The sequence below is a fragment of the Vombatus ursinus genome, unplaced genomic scaffold (assembly GCF_900497805.2).
Source record: "Vombatus ursinus unplaced genomic scaffold, bare-nosed wombat genome assembly UNPS02014870.1, whole genome shotgun sequence".
Taxonomy (NCBI): domain Eukaryota; kingdom Metazoa; phylum Chordata; class Mammalia; order Diprotodontia; family Vombatidae; genus Vombatus; species Vombatus ursinus.
Window position 1 is genome coordinate 3,535,035 of NW_020954648.1, and position 17,271 is coordinate 3,552,305.

The window sequence follows — 17,271 nt, forward strand, 5'->3', positions numbered from 1 at the left end:
GTATTGTTGTTCCCTACTGACTGCTTATTCATTCTGTATTTCTCCATGACTGGCACATGGGTCACGGTCTTTCATGCCAGCCATCCTGCTTGTATCATCTTCAGAGACTTCAGTATACACATTGGTAACTCTTCTGTCACCCTGTCTTCACAGTTTTTTGAACCCCTCCACTCTTCTCCATCCATTTTTGCAATCTCTAATTCACTTACCCAGGTGGGTGGTCATAACTTAGCACTGGCTATCACTTAAAATTGTCTTTTTAAAATCCTGGACTCTAAGATTCTCTTCTTCTCCACAACTCCTCACCTCCTCACTCCTTCCATACTTGTTTTCATCTCTCGTATTGCTTTCATTGTTCCGGTTTTTTGAGTCCTGATCCTTCAGCTGCTTGTCAATATGCCCCCATTTCCACCCTTCAATCTCTTACCACAATCCATTGTTCCTATGAACTGTCAAATGCTTCTGGAGGAAACCATAACATTTTGACCTTTGGCACTAGATCCACTATGACTTAAACTATCTAACCTCACTTGTCCTGTGACAACTTATTGGCAATACTTTTAGTCACCTCTTTTTGATTCTTGATTATACCATCTACAGTAGCTGTTCCAAATTTCTGAAACCCCCGACTCTGCCCCTTTCCCTTTTCTCAGGAACTGACCTCACCTTTTTGCTGAGAATATTGAAACTATGTGATGTGGACTCTCTACTCCTTACTCCTGTTAATGTCTTCTGCTCTTTTCTTCCGGTATCAGAACAAAAGGCCTTCCTTCTTGTAAAATCCAACACCTCTGTTCACATCTTAAGGTCTATCACCTCCACTCTCCTCTGTAACCTTGCTCCTTCTCTCTTCATCTGCGTGTTTCTTTTATCTCTTCCTCTGTCTTGGATCCTTGTCCTCAATCTACAAACGTGCTCAAATCTTTATATCTTGAAAAGACTTTCTTTCTCTGACACTACCATGAAGTTATCATCCTCATTTTCTTCTCTATTTTACTGCCATTTTCCTTGTAAAAGTAGTCTATACTTGTTGCTTCCCATTAATCATTGCCCTACTCACTTTTCACACCCTTGAAAACTGGAAGATAAAGTAGTATTTGCTTTATGTTAAGCAAAACGAGACAATGTGTAAAACAGGAGTTTAGGAAAAAGAGTAGGCATTCATAAATGGGGCATTAAGAAGGCTAAACACATACGAGAAAGAATTTTTACTTCTTGAAGGAAGAGTAGGATTTAGATGGCCAGAGAGTTAGTGTGAGAGGGTTTGTCACATAGGGAGTGAATGGAGGGAGGGTAGAAACAACGTAGTTTGAGAAAAGACCCCAAAGGAGAATGTATGGGGTATGTTCGGGGCCTACTTAGACTAATTTGCTAATTTCTGAAGTGTGGCTGGATTCATTTATTGAGCAACAACTGTGTCCTAAAGAAAGTTTTTGTATTGACCAAATTGCTGTGTTAACTTGGTGGGCTTGTGTTGGGTTAATAAAGAATTACTTAAGCTTGTTTTGGGAAAAGATTTCTTTTATATGTTGCTATTTAGTGACTCACAATAAGCTTCTAATATTCTTTCAAAGTTGTACGGGTTATTGAATCTGATGTGACAAAAAATATGGTTGTGTGTCTTAGGACTGGCGATGAAGAATGGGGATGGAAAGGAAAGGGAAGATGATTGATTGACTAGGAAAGTAGACATGTTTGTTTAAAAAAAAAAAAGGTACTGTCACATGCTAGATCATTTTTTCTTTTTGCATTTGTTCCATGTGTTCTGTAGTGGGTTTTATCATTGTTTTTATATCAGAAGAGTAGCTTCCTTGCCAATCTAGGTACTTTTGACTCAATGACATCACTGATCATGCAGACATATCCTCCCTTTAGTTTGTATTTAATGGCTCAAAATACATATTTCCAACTGGGAGAGAAAAGCTTCTCAGCTTGCCATCTACGACTGTACATCATATTCTGTATACCAACCTCTTAGCCAAAACAAACAAACAAACAAAAAACCAATACAGTAATTAGTTGATAGAAATATTATGGTAGTTATCTGTCCATATCCATATTTCCCAAAATAATTTGTCCACAGAAGAATTTGGGTTTAAAATACATTTCTAAAGCCTACAAATTCTGGTCTGAGATTTGGAATATACCTATTTTGGAAAATTGGCAAGGAAAAATAGTTTTAATGCTAGAAAATTGTCAAATGTAATAACCATTTTTGATTTATACTTAATTATGTAGGGGGAAATACCTGTAACATAAGCTGCTCTCCTATGTGAGAGACCCATGTTTTTACCATTCACAATACTTAGAACTACATGGAACACAATTTAGCAAATGTCTATGGAGACATTAACTTTCTGATAAATCATATTGTTGGATTGAATTCTGAGTCTTGAAATTGTGTATAAATATAGGTCAGTTTCTAGTGTGTCTCCTATAGTATTCAAATAGTTGATAAGTTAAGTAGAAATGATTTTAATTTTTTTAAAGTATATCTTTAAAAATTTGTGTTTGGCACTATTGAAAAAAATTATTAGAATAGCATTTACAAATGGTGGTTGTATGTTTGTGTTTCAGAATTTTAAATGATGTGATGCTAAATTCCCCTGATACCCTCATTTTAAAAAGAAGGGTCGAATTCTTGAATTAGTAGCAATGTGTTAGTAAGAATTGTATCTGAGAGTTGAAATGGATTTTAGAGACCATCAAGCTCACCCTCTTCATTTTACAGGATGTAAATGAGGCCCAAAGAAATTTAGTGACTTGTCCAAGTAATGTGTCCAATTCACTTTTCTAGTTAGTTGTAAAGCCAGAACCAGGATTTATGTCCTATTAATTCCTAGTTCCTTTCTCTAACTCTATTATGACTATTCCTTTAGAAAGTCATACATAGCCTCTTTTCCCTTTGAGTGTTATAGTGGATCGGGTACTGGACTTGGAGGAAGGAAGCCCTTGGTTAAAATCAACCTCAGATACTTACTAGCTATGTGACCCTGGTGAAATTATTTAACCTCATTGTGCCTCAAATTTTCTCGTATGTAAAATGAGAAGTTTGGACCTGATGGACTCCCAGGTCCATATCAGCTCTAAATCTATGATACCATAATCCTGTTTGCCTAAAAGTTACCTGTAGGTTATTGGCTAAGTAACACACTGATATCCTGGTGACCCTAATTCTAAGCTCAGCTCTGAAATTTGCTTTGCTTTGTAGTTTGGGCAGAACACTTAACCTACCTGTTGCTAAAACTTCTCACCAGGAAAATAAGTATAGTTACAGCAACTTACCATACATGGTAGCTACAAGGAATAACAGATAAAAGATAATATGGAATTACTTAATAAATATAATTTTATTATTATCCATTTTTCAAAGAGAGTGCTACTCTTAGTGTGCCCCAAGCTCTGTGATCTTGTTTTATTCCTTGTTTTAAAAGTTGTAGTTAGGTAAATTTTTTTTTAAATCTTTTTTAAAGGAGGACCTGATGACAACTTAATTGAAGGTGGAGGAACAAAATTTGTCTGCAAACCTGGAGCCCGAAATATAACTGTCATATTCCATCCATTACTCAGGTAAGAGAGAACCTATGATTGGTCTGTATTTTTATTATTTATGCCAATGTGTTGAGTGCCAATAGTGTTATTTTTCAGTATTCTACATGACCTGAAAAAGATCTGTCCCATTCTCTAGAGTCTTTTTATCAAAGTTAGAGAGCTCTTTGGAAAGAAGTAAATCATCTGAGTGTCTCCTCAGGTCTCAGACATACAATACTTTTTTTTTTCTTTTCTGAGATAATGCATCCCTAATTTACGCTATGGATATCCTTTGTAAATCAAGCGGTTTTTGAACAGATATGGTTGTCTCTCCACCCTGGGGGGAAAAAAAGGCAAGGACAATACACTAATCAAATTTTCAGTGTTTTATGATGAAAACAAACTTGGGGTGAAATGAAGTCTTGCAATATATTTTGGTTCCATAATATAGGATATAATGTTTTCTTTTTCTTTTAAAGAAATATTAAGCCTGAAAATATTTATTGATACAGATATAGAAGATAATATTCTTTATTTATCTTCTCGATCATGAATTGGAAGATATAGGTGCTGTATATTTTCAGATAATGACCCAAATGTAATCAAGCTAGTTAACTTCTTTTGGAGTATAGCTTAGTTGCCTTTTCATTAACTCTTTTTTTTTTTATCTTGTGAGGCAGTTGGGGTTAAGTGACTTGCCCAGAGTCACACAACTAGGTAAGTGTTATATGTCTGAGGCTAGATTTGAACTCAGGTCTTCCTGACTCCAGGGCTGGTGCTCTATCCACTGCGCCACCTACCTTCCCCCTCATTAACTCTTTTGGGTCACTCAGATACCATTTCTAAGTACCTGGAGTAATAGTTTGATAAATGCTAGTCTAATTTAACCCTAGCATAGTTGGTATCATTTAAAAATATAAGCACTTTACTTTTTGATATTCTTATCAACATCATTACCAACCCTCTTCTCTCTGTATTAAAGAGAGCTTATTAAATACATTTTCTGAGAACTATTCTGTTTGACTGGGGATTAGACCTCTGCATGGATGGCTAGTTCCTAAATGACATCTTCAAGTTGAAGTCAAGAAGACCCAGGTTCAAATCCTACTTCTGACACTTATTAGTTGTGTGACTCAGCCCAAGTAAGTCACTTAAATCTAAGTGCTCCAAGGCAACTTCCTAGAACCTTATAATTAGAATATATATATTTGTGATCTGATTCATGGAGGGAGTTCTCTAACTTGAGGAAATCCTAGATTCTTTCCTTTAATATATGATACTTCTCTAGACACAGAGGGGACAGAGTTATTGTTCATTTGAATCTAGTCAAGTAGCTGGTTATTTTGAAAATCATTTTGATTCAAAATTGTTGTCTTAAAAAAAGCCCAGTTTGAATTACAGTGGAATTTTTTTCCATATCAATTTTTATGCAAGAATATACTTAAAAAACCAAGTTACAAACAATAAAAAATGGAGATTATCAGGAAACTTTTTCAATCTTGAGATAATTTTAAATATTATCATTAAATAAGTCATTTAAATATATAATATAATATATCTATATATATCTATATATATATATATATTCATGCATGTATGTAAGAAACTGAGACCTTAATAGATACATTTATATAGGGGCTGATTGATAAAGGACTTCTGATAACAATTGTCATTGGTGGCTTATAACTTTAGTTCTAGTTTAAATAATCATGGTAGTAAAAAGCAAGTGGCTTTGGTAATTAGTTTATTGCCCTCTATTTCCTAATTACATTGATCTTTTTTAGCAGCTAGTGCTAATTGTTAAGAAGAGCCAAAAAAAAAAAAAGATCCTTAATTACCATAACCATTTCTTAACTTAAATTTAACCCCACAGCTAAGCGAGAATATATAGAATTCACATACTTGGGTACCTTAACTATGTACCGTTTGTTATTTATTGTTATAAACAATAGCTCCTAATCTTTAGTAAAAGCCTTTTCCAGATTTTAAGAAATTTTTTTTAAGGCTGAAATGAAAGATTCACATAGAATCATAGCATTGGAGGGGACCCTGGGCCATCAAGTCCAAGCAGTACTTGAAGAGGAATCCCCTCGGTGGCATCTCAGATAAGGGATCAAACCGTGTAAGCCTCACAACTTCCACCATGTAGTTTTCTTCCCATTGCTTCCCATTGCTTCCCAAGACAGACCTACTTTTGGGTCAACTCCACTTACTCCATCACATGAAAAGCTACCTCTCTTCATCCATTGGCCATCACTACCAGCTCTATTTGGCATCCTTATTGCTAATGACTCCTTCTTTCTATGTGTTTTTTTTTTTAGAATACTGATGTTTTGTAGGGCATAAAACATCTTGACAATAGTTTTGTCTTTTCTTATTTAGACTGTTTTATAAGAAAGTTATTGTATTGTGATATGTCTCCAGGTAGCCTTTTTCTTGATTACTAATCTAAGTTTTAAGGCTTATTGTGTCTCCCACTAGTTTTATTTGCTTGTTTGATGTCCTCTTCCTTATAGAGTTATAATTTATTATTAATTAGAACTGGGAAAAATGTACTTGTAGCATTGCTAAATTATCATTCATTGTCTGTGTAATGCTTAATGTAAAGCCAGAAGACTAATATGTACATTGCAAGGTAAGTTAATTCCTTGATAAATAGGTACCAAGTATGGACTACAAATTAGCCCATGTTGCATATAACTTCTCCAAATATATACATTGGATATTCATAGAAGATCTTTTGGAACTTAAAATGACTGAAATGTTTCAATTGTGAGTATAAGACCATTTTAAGTCTTAGGAACTGGAATTCTCTTTTCATATTTTATTATGAGCTAAGTAGTTTCATCTTAATGGCATATATAGAATAATGGTTTTTGTTTTGATTAAAAAAAAAGTTGACACTTAATATAGCATTCCATCTTACAGCCTTAACATTTCTCTTGTGTCTGTGTTTGCTTCCAGGTAGATGTGCCTACTGTCTTAAGAGTAGTTAGTTTAAATTTTCATGGAATTTCCTAAAATCATCATAGGTATCTTACAGCTTGCCAGTTGAAAATGAGACCTTTGGTGATTTCATTCAGTTGTTGCCTGATAAATTTTACCTTTTGAATTTTTCTTAGGTATTTTAAGTGATATTTTCTTTGACTACAAGGATCTTTTTGACCATTTGTGGACATAAATGTAAACATTGATGTAGAACTCAGCAATTTTACTTTACTAGATGTTTTATTAGGGCATCCTAGATTTTCTCAGTTTTTCTCTTGCTTAATTTTTTTTTCTTTTCTTATCATCTTACTTCTCTTGCTACTCCTCCTCTCCTAACAATTCAAAACAAAAGCGAGTCTCTATACATCTTAGGAAAATGTAATGAAACTCCTTTATCTGTTCATCTTACTCTGTCAAATATTCACCTACATGCAGCTAGTACCTCAAACACCCTCAACTCTCTTACGTGGCATTTTAAAGAAACTTACTTATTAAAAGGTAAATAATCATTGCAAACATTTGAACAGAAAAGGTTTGCTATCCTTATGCCTAATCTTGTAGTAAATCAAAACATTTTTTCGTGTGGTAAGACATACTTTTGATGTGAGTTCTTTAAAATTAGAGTCTTTATTTTGAGTTTGCTATTGTGCTTGGTACAACATTCCATATGTCTACCTTCTTTCCTTAAACTTTACACACACCATTTTGATCCATTTTGATAACCAAAAATGTTGACTCCATAAATTTCTCAAAATTGATTTGAATTTCTGTAGTTGATATAGTTTTCTATTAAAAAAAATGTTATAATGACTTCTACTAGGGCTCACATATCTCAGAAAGCTGTCAGGTTGAACAAAATGTGTACCAAGTCACCAGCAGTTACAGTTGATCAGCCTTTCCTCCTTTCACTGTATTACTTACTAGCCATAACATTTGTATGTGGTTCCTCTAAAGACACAGATGGGTTAAAAATATTTCTTATGTGATTTTAATTGATCAGAAAGTTATTTTAAAAACCAGTTGAATTTAAAGTTGTTTTCTTAAAAAAAAAAATACACTTGTAGTATATGTAAATCACCAGCAGTCAAGATCTTGAACTTATTTTTTAAAGAAACCTGATCCTAAAAGATCTTATCCCTTCCAGAATGTTCCACCCCTGGCCATAATTAATTCTAGAGCTGTTGTTGATCTCATCTCATGAAGAGAACTCCTCTACTCTTCCTCTTCATTCATTGCCCCATGAAATACAGCAACGCCTTTATTTATACTTAATGGCAAGTGATAACTTATTTAATGTTCAATGTAGGTTCCTAAGATCTTTGTCCTAGTCCATTGTTGTCTCTCTTAGAGGGTGAACTTGTAGAAAGCAGGAAGCATATCTGTTCAACTCACTTTATATTATATATTGCTTAGTGAAGCATTGTATATAATTAAACACCTAATGAATGCTTTTGGTGATAAGAGGTCATCTAATCTGTTTCCTTGCCTATGGGCCCAACTGAACAAAGACTATTGCAGATAGATGGCCTCCTATCCTCTTCTTAAATGGATTCCATAATCTCTTCTCAAGAAGTACAGACCCTGGAGATGATACCACTTATGCTCTCTCTTTGTTTTCTACCTAGATATTTGTCATTTGTCAACTTTCACCAGAAGCCTTCGGGAGAAATGGACGAGTTCATTTTGATTAATGGAATTTACTTTATCCTCCTGGGCCTTTAATTTAGGGGTGGGAAGGGAAATATGGTAATGATGAAGCTTGTGTGACATATTTTTTTCCCCTTTGATGTGCAGATTTGGTCTGCATTTAGATTTCCTTGTTGCATAAATGACTAGTAATTAATAGCCTCTGTGTAAATAAACCTTCAGTGAGTTAAGCATATTTCATAGAGACATCTAACCACTTTCTGGCACAGAGCAACACTTGTTACAATGAGCTGCACAATGGGATCATTTGTCAGAGGTGTTCCAATGTCACTCTTTGACTGGCATTAGTAGTATAAGTACAAAAGAAGAATTCCCTTTTTTCCTCTATTTAACTTCATCTCCACATCCTTTGCCAAGATTGTCAACCTGGTGCTAAGTAGACCTGGATTCTGACTAAGCCTGCTTTCAGTGTAGGACCTCTATGCCTCTGAACAGTTACAGAAAACATTTTGAGCTTAATTTTCTTACCTTTAAAATGGGGATGATAATAATACTTCTGTTGTTTATCTTACAGTGTTTTGTGAGATCAAAAAATAATTTATGTGAAAATGCTTTGTAAAAGCAAAATTTCATGCAAATGTTAAGACTCATTTCTATTTTCACTTTTTAATGAAATGTACCTTGACAAAATAATTGTTTTCCAGTTTAGTGTTGTTCTTAATAACTGGCACCTGAGGACTCTTTATTAACTTCTTTATTTCATAGGGAAGTTGTTTAACTAGGTTTAATTTGCAAATGCAGTCATCATCTTGGGTTTGACATAATTGTACCTGCCATCTCACAAATGTATGCTTTTGGTTATAAAGATGCTAACTACGAAAGTGTCACTGGCTCACATTCCATCACAACTGTGGGGAAATAATACAAAGCTAGACGATGAGTTAACAATATGGCACATAAGCTAAGTATAGAGCTGGCAAGGAGGGTGACCCTCAAAAAGAGAATGATCCTAGTTATAAATGGGAGGCAACATTGCATCCTGGAGAATAAGATAACCTTGGAGCCAGGAAGCCCTGGGTTCATGTCCTGTCTCTGATACGTACTGGTCATATGACTCTGAACAAGTCCCAGCCTCTCAGTGCTTCATAAATCTCTAACAAAGTAAGTTGCAGGGCAGGTGCAAGCTTGTACTGGTAGAGGGAGTTTCTTCTGCCAGGAGTTCTCTTATGTCACTGAAATCACAAGTCTAGTCTCTAACCCTATAACTGAAGGGAGTGAACAGTTCATTTTTTCCTTGCCCAACTCATAACTGTGTGATTGGGTCAAATTAAGAAAAGTGGAGCAGGGAATGGTTCCCTTCATCTGAGTTTGAACAAGAAGAACTTTCTGTATACTTTTAAATGACTCTCAGAAGTGCAGAAGAGATAATACGTCTTATGTACTTTGAAATTTGACAGGCTAAGTGATATGTCTTTTGAAAAAAAAATATGTTGGGTGTTCTCTTTGTTTATTTGCTTCAGCTGGCTTTTGAAAGTCATTTGATTCTTCAGGGTAATAATCTATACATATGCTTTAAGAAGTTGTGTTTATTACCAGACAATTGATGAACAGATGTCTCATGTCTTAGGGGTGTCAGAAGAGAGGCAGGAGGCTAAAGATGTTGAGAATGATGGCATTTTAAATTGTGAAAATGCCAGTGATCCTCGTATTGTAACTAGTAGTAGGACCCTGAGTATAGGGGGGTGAGCATCTCTCTTTATTGAGTATGGCTATACTTCATTAAGATCAGACAACAATTAAAAGTGTTTTGGCATGGAGCACACAGTCCAACACTTATTGGATGAAAAGGCGAGTTTGTGTCAGAACGAAGGGCACTGAGTTGTCAGGGCCCCCGGTTTTCTTGCTGGGCAGCATCCATGCTTGCCAGCTGCCTGGATGCCTTAAGGTGTACCTGCAGTAGAATAGCCAAGTGATAATAACATCATGTAATTACAGAGAGGGATAACTTGTTGAAATTAAAGCATCTTGCTAGATCTTGAAACCAACAATTATATGGGAAGCCATCTTAGGCATACAATTTTCTGATCACAATTGTTTATCAGCTCTGGCACATGTTATGAGTGCGAGAAGGGGTTGAAGTTATGATATGTGAACATGGCAGAAACAAGGCACAGGCTATTGCAAAGCATCATCAGGGAGGGCAGCCTCCAAGGAGCAATTTGTAATTGCAAAATGATTTTGCAGAGTAAGTTCCACTGACAGCTTGAATTTTTCTCTCAAAATAGCATTTTGTTCATTGTAAGTAATGCATGCTAAAAGGGTACATTAAAATGTAGTCATGCTATTAGCAAACAAAACTCATGATTGTAGAAGAATCATGTGCATACCATGATCCTTTTGGAATGAAAGAGTGCACCTTTTTGAAGTAAAAGGATGTTATTTTGGCTCCTTAGAAGAGTAATTTGTCTTGACTAAAAAGCTTTTCTGCTTTCAATAAAGAGGCCAATGATTTACTCTTTTCTGCTAGTTGAGTCCTTACCTACTCTTTCCCTGGGAGGATTCAGTGGTATTTTACCAAGGATCTCTGTCACAGAGGTTACCATTTGCATTCATTTAGTTGTACAGTCTCTGTGGTCTGACATGATAAATAAGAAAACATTAGCACAGAAAAAGAAGACAAAGGGAAGAATGAAAACAAACAAGCCTAAAGAAACAGCTCAGAGACCTTTTGGAGAAATTAAATTTCTTCAAAGGTATAGAGAATGGTATGAAACTTCATCATGTAGGAATCTCAGTGTATATAGAATTACATAAGTCTAAGTAATCATTTGGGGGATAAAATCTGTATTCTAGGTCTTAATGTTCTATATTTTGCTTCCCTGAGTAAGATAAAGAATCTTTTGAAAAGATATTAGACCTTGTAAGTTGGTTTTCTAAAGTGCAATGGAAAATATAAGTGGAGACCTCAAAAGGAGATTTATTTACTTGGGGAGAAGTTACAGTGCAGCAAATATAATTTATCGAGTGCCAACTGAGTTCAAAACCCTGTCCAAGGTAGTGGGAGAGGCAAGGCGGTTTAAATAAGGCACTGTCACCGCCAGCAAGCTTAGAGTTTAGTAGGAGGATGACACCAACAAAAATAGCTATAATTATAGTGTTAAAGGTACATTAAAGAGGTACATAAGGTCTGAGAGAGAAGGCTGTTATCAACCAGATGATCAGGGAAAGTTTTTGGAAGACCTGGCATTTGGATTTAGATTCAAAGGCTGGATTAGTATTTAATAGACAAAGTGAAGAGACGAAGACATTCCAGGCAGAGAGAACAGTTTGAACAAAGGCACAAGGTGAGAAAGCGCAATGTACCTTTTGGGGCATTGTGCAAATTCAGTGCTGTAGGAGTGGAGAAAGGCAGCTGAGGAATTCAGCTGCAAAAATCCCGGTGGATATCCAGTTTGTGACAAAAAAAAAAAGCATGTGATTATGATCCTTGAACATATGTGAAATTGCTGCAAAGGATTACTGAGATCTATATGTTTTGTAATCTCAACAAATTTGGCAGAATATGGATTAGCTGGAGTCCAGGGAGCCTTTTTGCAGGTTTATGTGAAAAAGACCCTGTCATTGGAGTCTTCTGTTCAATGTTGGCTATGTCACTGGTGTGTTTTACTTACTGTTTAGTTCTAGAAGGAGAAGGTGGATGGGAGGTTTTTAAAATATAAACCCAATAAGGTAAACTTTATAGGGATTTTCTCAAGATTTTTTGGTTTGGCAGCTGTGACAATGACAAGCACTTGTTCTTGTCTCAGTAAGAAGACTTACTCCACCTTGGGTGTTTTTTCCCTATTCTGTGACTTGCCCTCAGCTATATTAATGACACCTCCATGGAACTTCCTCTGTACTTGCTGCCCCTAGCCTAGTGTGTTAGAATTCACAAAGAGTTATGTGGATAGAAGAGATCACTTTTCCATATCTTCATCTTATAAGGTCATGGAAATATATGGAGGTTAGCTTCAGAACAGATGGGAATATTCTCCTTCCCCTTTCTAACTCAGTATAACCACAGCCCAGTTCTGTAATACTTGGGTACTATCTATACTCATATCAGATTCTGTGCCCCTACTCCTTCAGAAACCATCAGGATCCACCACAAGTCACCTCTGCCACCCCCACCACTACCCACCCTTTAACCTTCACCAGAAATTACCAGCCACCAAGGTTCTTGGGCTTCATTGGGTCCATAGAAAGATTTCAGGGGGCCCATGAACTTCAATAGGGGAAAAAAACTTTGGTGTTTTTTTTTACATATTTTATTTTATTTTATTTTATACATATTTTATTTTATTCATTTAAAAATATTATTCTGAAAAGAGGTCTGTAGACTTTCCCAGAGTGCCAAAGGGATCTATGAGACAAATAAGGTTAAGACATCCTTGTTATAGAGGCTTGGTGCCCTTCTTGGAGGGGGTTTGAAGGAGAGGGGAAAAAAAGAGGAAGATATAATGTATCAAAATGTGAGACTCAGACTTTTAATCCTATTTCTTTGTAGTTCTCAAAAACTTTGGCCTGTTTTAAGACCTGAATTCAGTTTTGGTAATCCACCCTTTAAAATACTTAACTTCATTCTTCCCATCATTCCATCTCACCTTGCATTGCATACTTCCTAAACCTGTTCACCCTCTGAAAGGCCTCCAGTTCCTCCACTGATCAGGACTTTCTCAGACTGTTCTATCAGCCTGGTTTGACTTCATTTCTTTCCACTCCCTTTTCTCAATCTTGACCCTGTAGTTAATTATTTCAGCGCAGCACTGTCTGTTCTCTGATCTCTTCTCTCCTAGTCTGGTTAGCACTCGTCTCTTGTCAAACTTCAGCTTTCCCTGACTCCCACTACTCCCTTCCTCCTCCATTCTGACTCAAGTCAGTTGAATAAAGCTAGTGGATGTCACACAACTATTGTACATTGACAACGTACATTATAAATTCATGTTACCTATTTCAAGCCATCTCTCATTCTGGGAAGGCAGTCCTTTTATTTCTGCCTAATTAATTCTCTTTATCGCTTACCGCAGAAGCCTTTCCAAACCTTTTCTTCATTCCTCAGGCTTCTCAACACTTCTCTGTTCCTCCCCTCCAGCTGAAAATCTTACCTCTTACTTTACTGTTCAACATGCACTGCTGTCTCTTCTTCCTCTCTCTGAATCTCAAAACTCATTGACATCAACTCTCACTTTTGTCTCTTTCCCACTTTGTCTGACAATGACCTACCCCTTCTCCTTGCCAAAGTCAAGCCCTGTACATGTATTTTGATCCCATCCCTTCTACCTTCTCTGGGGGTCATCTCCAGTTGTCCTGATCCCCCACTTGATCCAGATGGCTCTGAAGGAGAGCGTGAGCCTGGTGACTTTGCACAGCCCTGCTCACTTAAATCCAATTCACTTGCAAGTCAAGATGTCACCTTCCTGATTTCATTGGTCCTCTTCGAGAATGAAGGACAAACAGCAATCTATCTTCTCTAGCAAACTGTAATCTTGATTGCCTTCTCGTGAATCTTCAACCTCTCCCTGTGTACTGGTACCTTCCATATTGCTGTCAAACATGCCGGTCTCGTTAATTCTGTAAAAGCCATTGCTAGACCTTGTCTTCCCCTCAAACTCTTGTTCTATTCCAATTTTCTGTCTCTCAGACAAATTCCTAGAAAAAGCTGCTTACAATTGTTGTCTCTGCTTCCTCTTCTCTTTCTCTTCAGCCCTTTGCCATTTGGTTTCTGACCTCATCACTCAACTGAAACTGTTCTCTCCAAAGTATCATTGATTTCTTAATTGCCGAATCAGACGACCTTTTGTCATTCCTCTTCTCAATCTATATATGCTGCATTTAACACTGTTGCTCACCTTTTCCTCCTGTATCATCTCTTTTCTCTGCTGCTCAGCTTCTTTTGATAATTCATCATGCCTAAATTGTGATTGTTCCTCAAGGCTCTGTCCTATACACCCTACTCTTCTCTTTCTACATTCTCTCTTGGTACCTTCATCAGCTCCTATCATCTCTGTGCAGATGACTCCCAGATATATGTATCTAGACCCAGTCTCTCTTGAGCTTTAGGCCCCATATCACCATTTGCCTAACAGACTTTTCAAACTGGATGGCCCAGAGATATCTGTCTCCTACTTAACAATATCTAAAATTGATTTCACTGACTTCCCCCCAAAACCATCCTCTCTTCAAAGCTGAATCCCATAAAATAGAAATAGAATTTTGTTCAAGAAAGAGATTTAATGGAAATGACGCAGGTACCTGGGCTGAGAGCAAGGTCAAGTATTTCCAATCCTTTTCCTTCAGCAGTCACTGGCATAGAGGGACTGTGTTAACTCCGTTGGTGATAGGACAAAAAAATTGGCTAACCCTTACTATAGAAGCAAATTTTGAACTCAACTTATTTTTCCAAGTATACTAGTGACCTAGATAGGATATTTCTTTGCTTTATATTCTATTCTCATCACAATTAATGTTTTGAAAACTTACATATGTAAAACATAAAGGTAATTCTTTCTTTTAGGGGTATAGTGTTTACCTGATATGAGACCATCTTTTATGTGTTCTGAATCTATAATTTGTCTTCTGCATCACAGTGACCAAAATGCTACTGATCAGACTCCGGGCTGTCTAATTTGTTTTTCAAATGTGAATTATAAAGTACCAAGTAGCCATGTGATGAGGTGTGAAAATTAGACCCTGACTTTAGTAGTTTAAATTCCCATGGTCAGTAACCATTCCTTTTGATGTCTTATTTTTGAAAATTATTTCTCTTACTGCCTTTCCATTCTTTTTAAAAAATTGTTGAGGATGATTTGATGTTCTCCTTTTTGCACAATTTTGAAGGTTTCTTCCATTTTTCCTTCCATATTTTTATTTGTTTTTTTTTTCCCTTGACCACTTCCAGTGATAATAATTTAAATACAATTAGTTGATAATGTTTCATTTTCTCCCCTTCAAAGGTCCTGGGCATATAGTAGGACTAGAACTAGAGAGGGATTTTCTCAGGTGATGAAGATAGGCACATCTTCTCTGCAATTTCTAGTTTTAGAAACTCATTCAGGGCCCTGAACGGTAAAAGTCCCACCACCAGGACATGGCATACTCTACTGCAAGCCAAAGTTTTCTTGGAGGCATAGTCATCGGGATCTTGAAACTGCAAGTAACCTCAAGGGTCAACTGGTCCAGTCCTCTGCCTGTAAGCAAGCATTTTAAAGATGATATCGGTGTGCTTTGGAGATGCAGAGTGGCACAAATGATAGATGAATCTCCCTTGTCATGTCTGAGCTTTTTAAAAAAGCATCTTCATATTAGTTTTGCTGTTAGTGAAATGTGATTTTCTTGCCTACTGCCCAGTATACTACAGGGACTTTGCTGTTTAATTGACAATTGAGTGAAGAAACTTCTTTGATACAAATCCCAGACAAACCAGTAATAGAGATAAATGGGTAGCAGCTGCCACAAAAGACATTAGGTGTTTTTTGTTGTTGTTGTGTGTTTGGTTTTTTTTTTTTTTGCCGCCTTAATCTAATTTTTTGGTAAGCTAGAGCAGGAGTTTCAAACTTGGATTTGTGAGAACACCACCTAGTAATTTATCTTGTGATTGAAACAGAAGCTGGTACTCTTGATGTCCACAAGTGGTTTTCAGTATTCTGAATGGGAGATAAGCCATCTCCCTATTACATGGTAGTAACTGTGATTATTGGCCTTGTCAGCCTTCTTACTTTAACCATGTCTATGTAATATGTCACCTTGTAAGGTGGGGGGTAGGAAATAATAGGTGGATGGTAAATAAACTTGGGCATAGGTTCAAAATGTTTTTGTATTTCTTTTCAAGAAAATCAGTAAATATTAGTCTACGGCCATCTACTACATTCTGGCCAGTATACTATGTTCTGGGAATATAAATGTAAAAATGAAACAGTCTTTGCCCTCAAGGGGCATCCATTTTACTGGGAAAATGCTTTCTCTTTATAGAGTTTGCATTGATTTCAATTCAATATTAGTACTTTTTTGACTAAGATGTTAAAAATAATTTGTTCTATGAATTTTGGAGGTCTATTGACTAAGAAGAATCTAGCTTAAAATGAATACCTTTCAAACCAAATATTAATTATTCTTCTAGTGTGTCTTCAGGATCTTAAAGTTAATTCTTGTCTATTCGAAGCCAGATATTTATAATACTATGTAATATTAGGCAAAGCAGGGCTTAGAGTGAAACTTTTTCATTTATTTCATTTGACTTATACATGTTTATGTCTTAATTTATGAGGCACTTGATTTGAACTAGTCTATATGTCAGCAAATACAATTCAGACTTTTTGCCAAGTCAGACTGGTCTCTTTGCTGCCTCCATTATTCTTAAATAGCGAAACCTTATTAATTGTGCCATCTTTAATATGTATATATGTTAGAAATAATATCAGACATCAACGAAAGCAATTATACTTGTTCAGTGACTATTTACATTTAAATGAATATCAACACATAAAGTGTCATGACACTTTTTTTCAGACCCTCTCTCAAGGCCCCTGTCATCAAATTTCGTATTTACAAAACTGATAAATTAGGGGACAATTACAACAGAGTTCTCCATTTTTCCAAAGAATACATCTCATATTCCCTTAAATTCACAGGGTCCTAAGTATAAAATGCAATAATGTGTGTAAAACACTTCATAGACCGTGAACAAATTCTGTGGAAATTTGAATTATCTCCCTCCACGTCTCATACAGTATATCTTTTTACACTCCACGAGGTCTGTTCTGTACGGAGCTTCTGGCATCTCTCCACCAAAAAATTACTTTGTATTTTATATATAATGCTTCAATAATATTTATATAGGACTTCAAAGTATACAAAGTGCTTGACATACGCTAGCTCATTTGATCCTCACAACGACCCTGTAAGGTAAATATATCCCCACTTTACAGATGAGGAAACTTCAACTGAGAGAGATTAAGTGACTTGCCTAGATGTATAGCTAGTAAATCTCAGAGGCAAGATTTGAACTCACATTTTCCATACTACAAGCCCAATAGTCTATCTACTATGCCGCCCAGCTGCTCCATAGCT

The 17,271-nt window shown here is 36.2% G+C and overlaps 1 protein-coding gene across 1 annotated transcript in view; it reads left to right on the forward strand.

Annotated features, from left to right (window-relative positions):
- Positions 1-17,271, forward strand: part of EXOC4 (exocyst complex component 4) — an 879,542-nt gene that overhangs the window by 404,859 nt on the left and 457,412 nt on the right. The window contains exon 10 of the mRNA XM_027842359.1: positions 3,474-3,570. Within this exon, the coding sequence (XP_027698160.1) occupies positions 3,474-3,570 (97 nt within the window). The remainder of the gene's footprint in view (positions 1-3,473; positions 3,571-17,271) is intronic.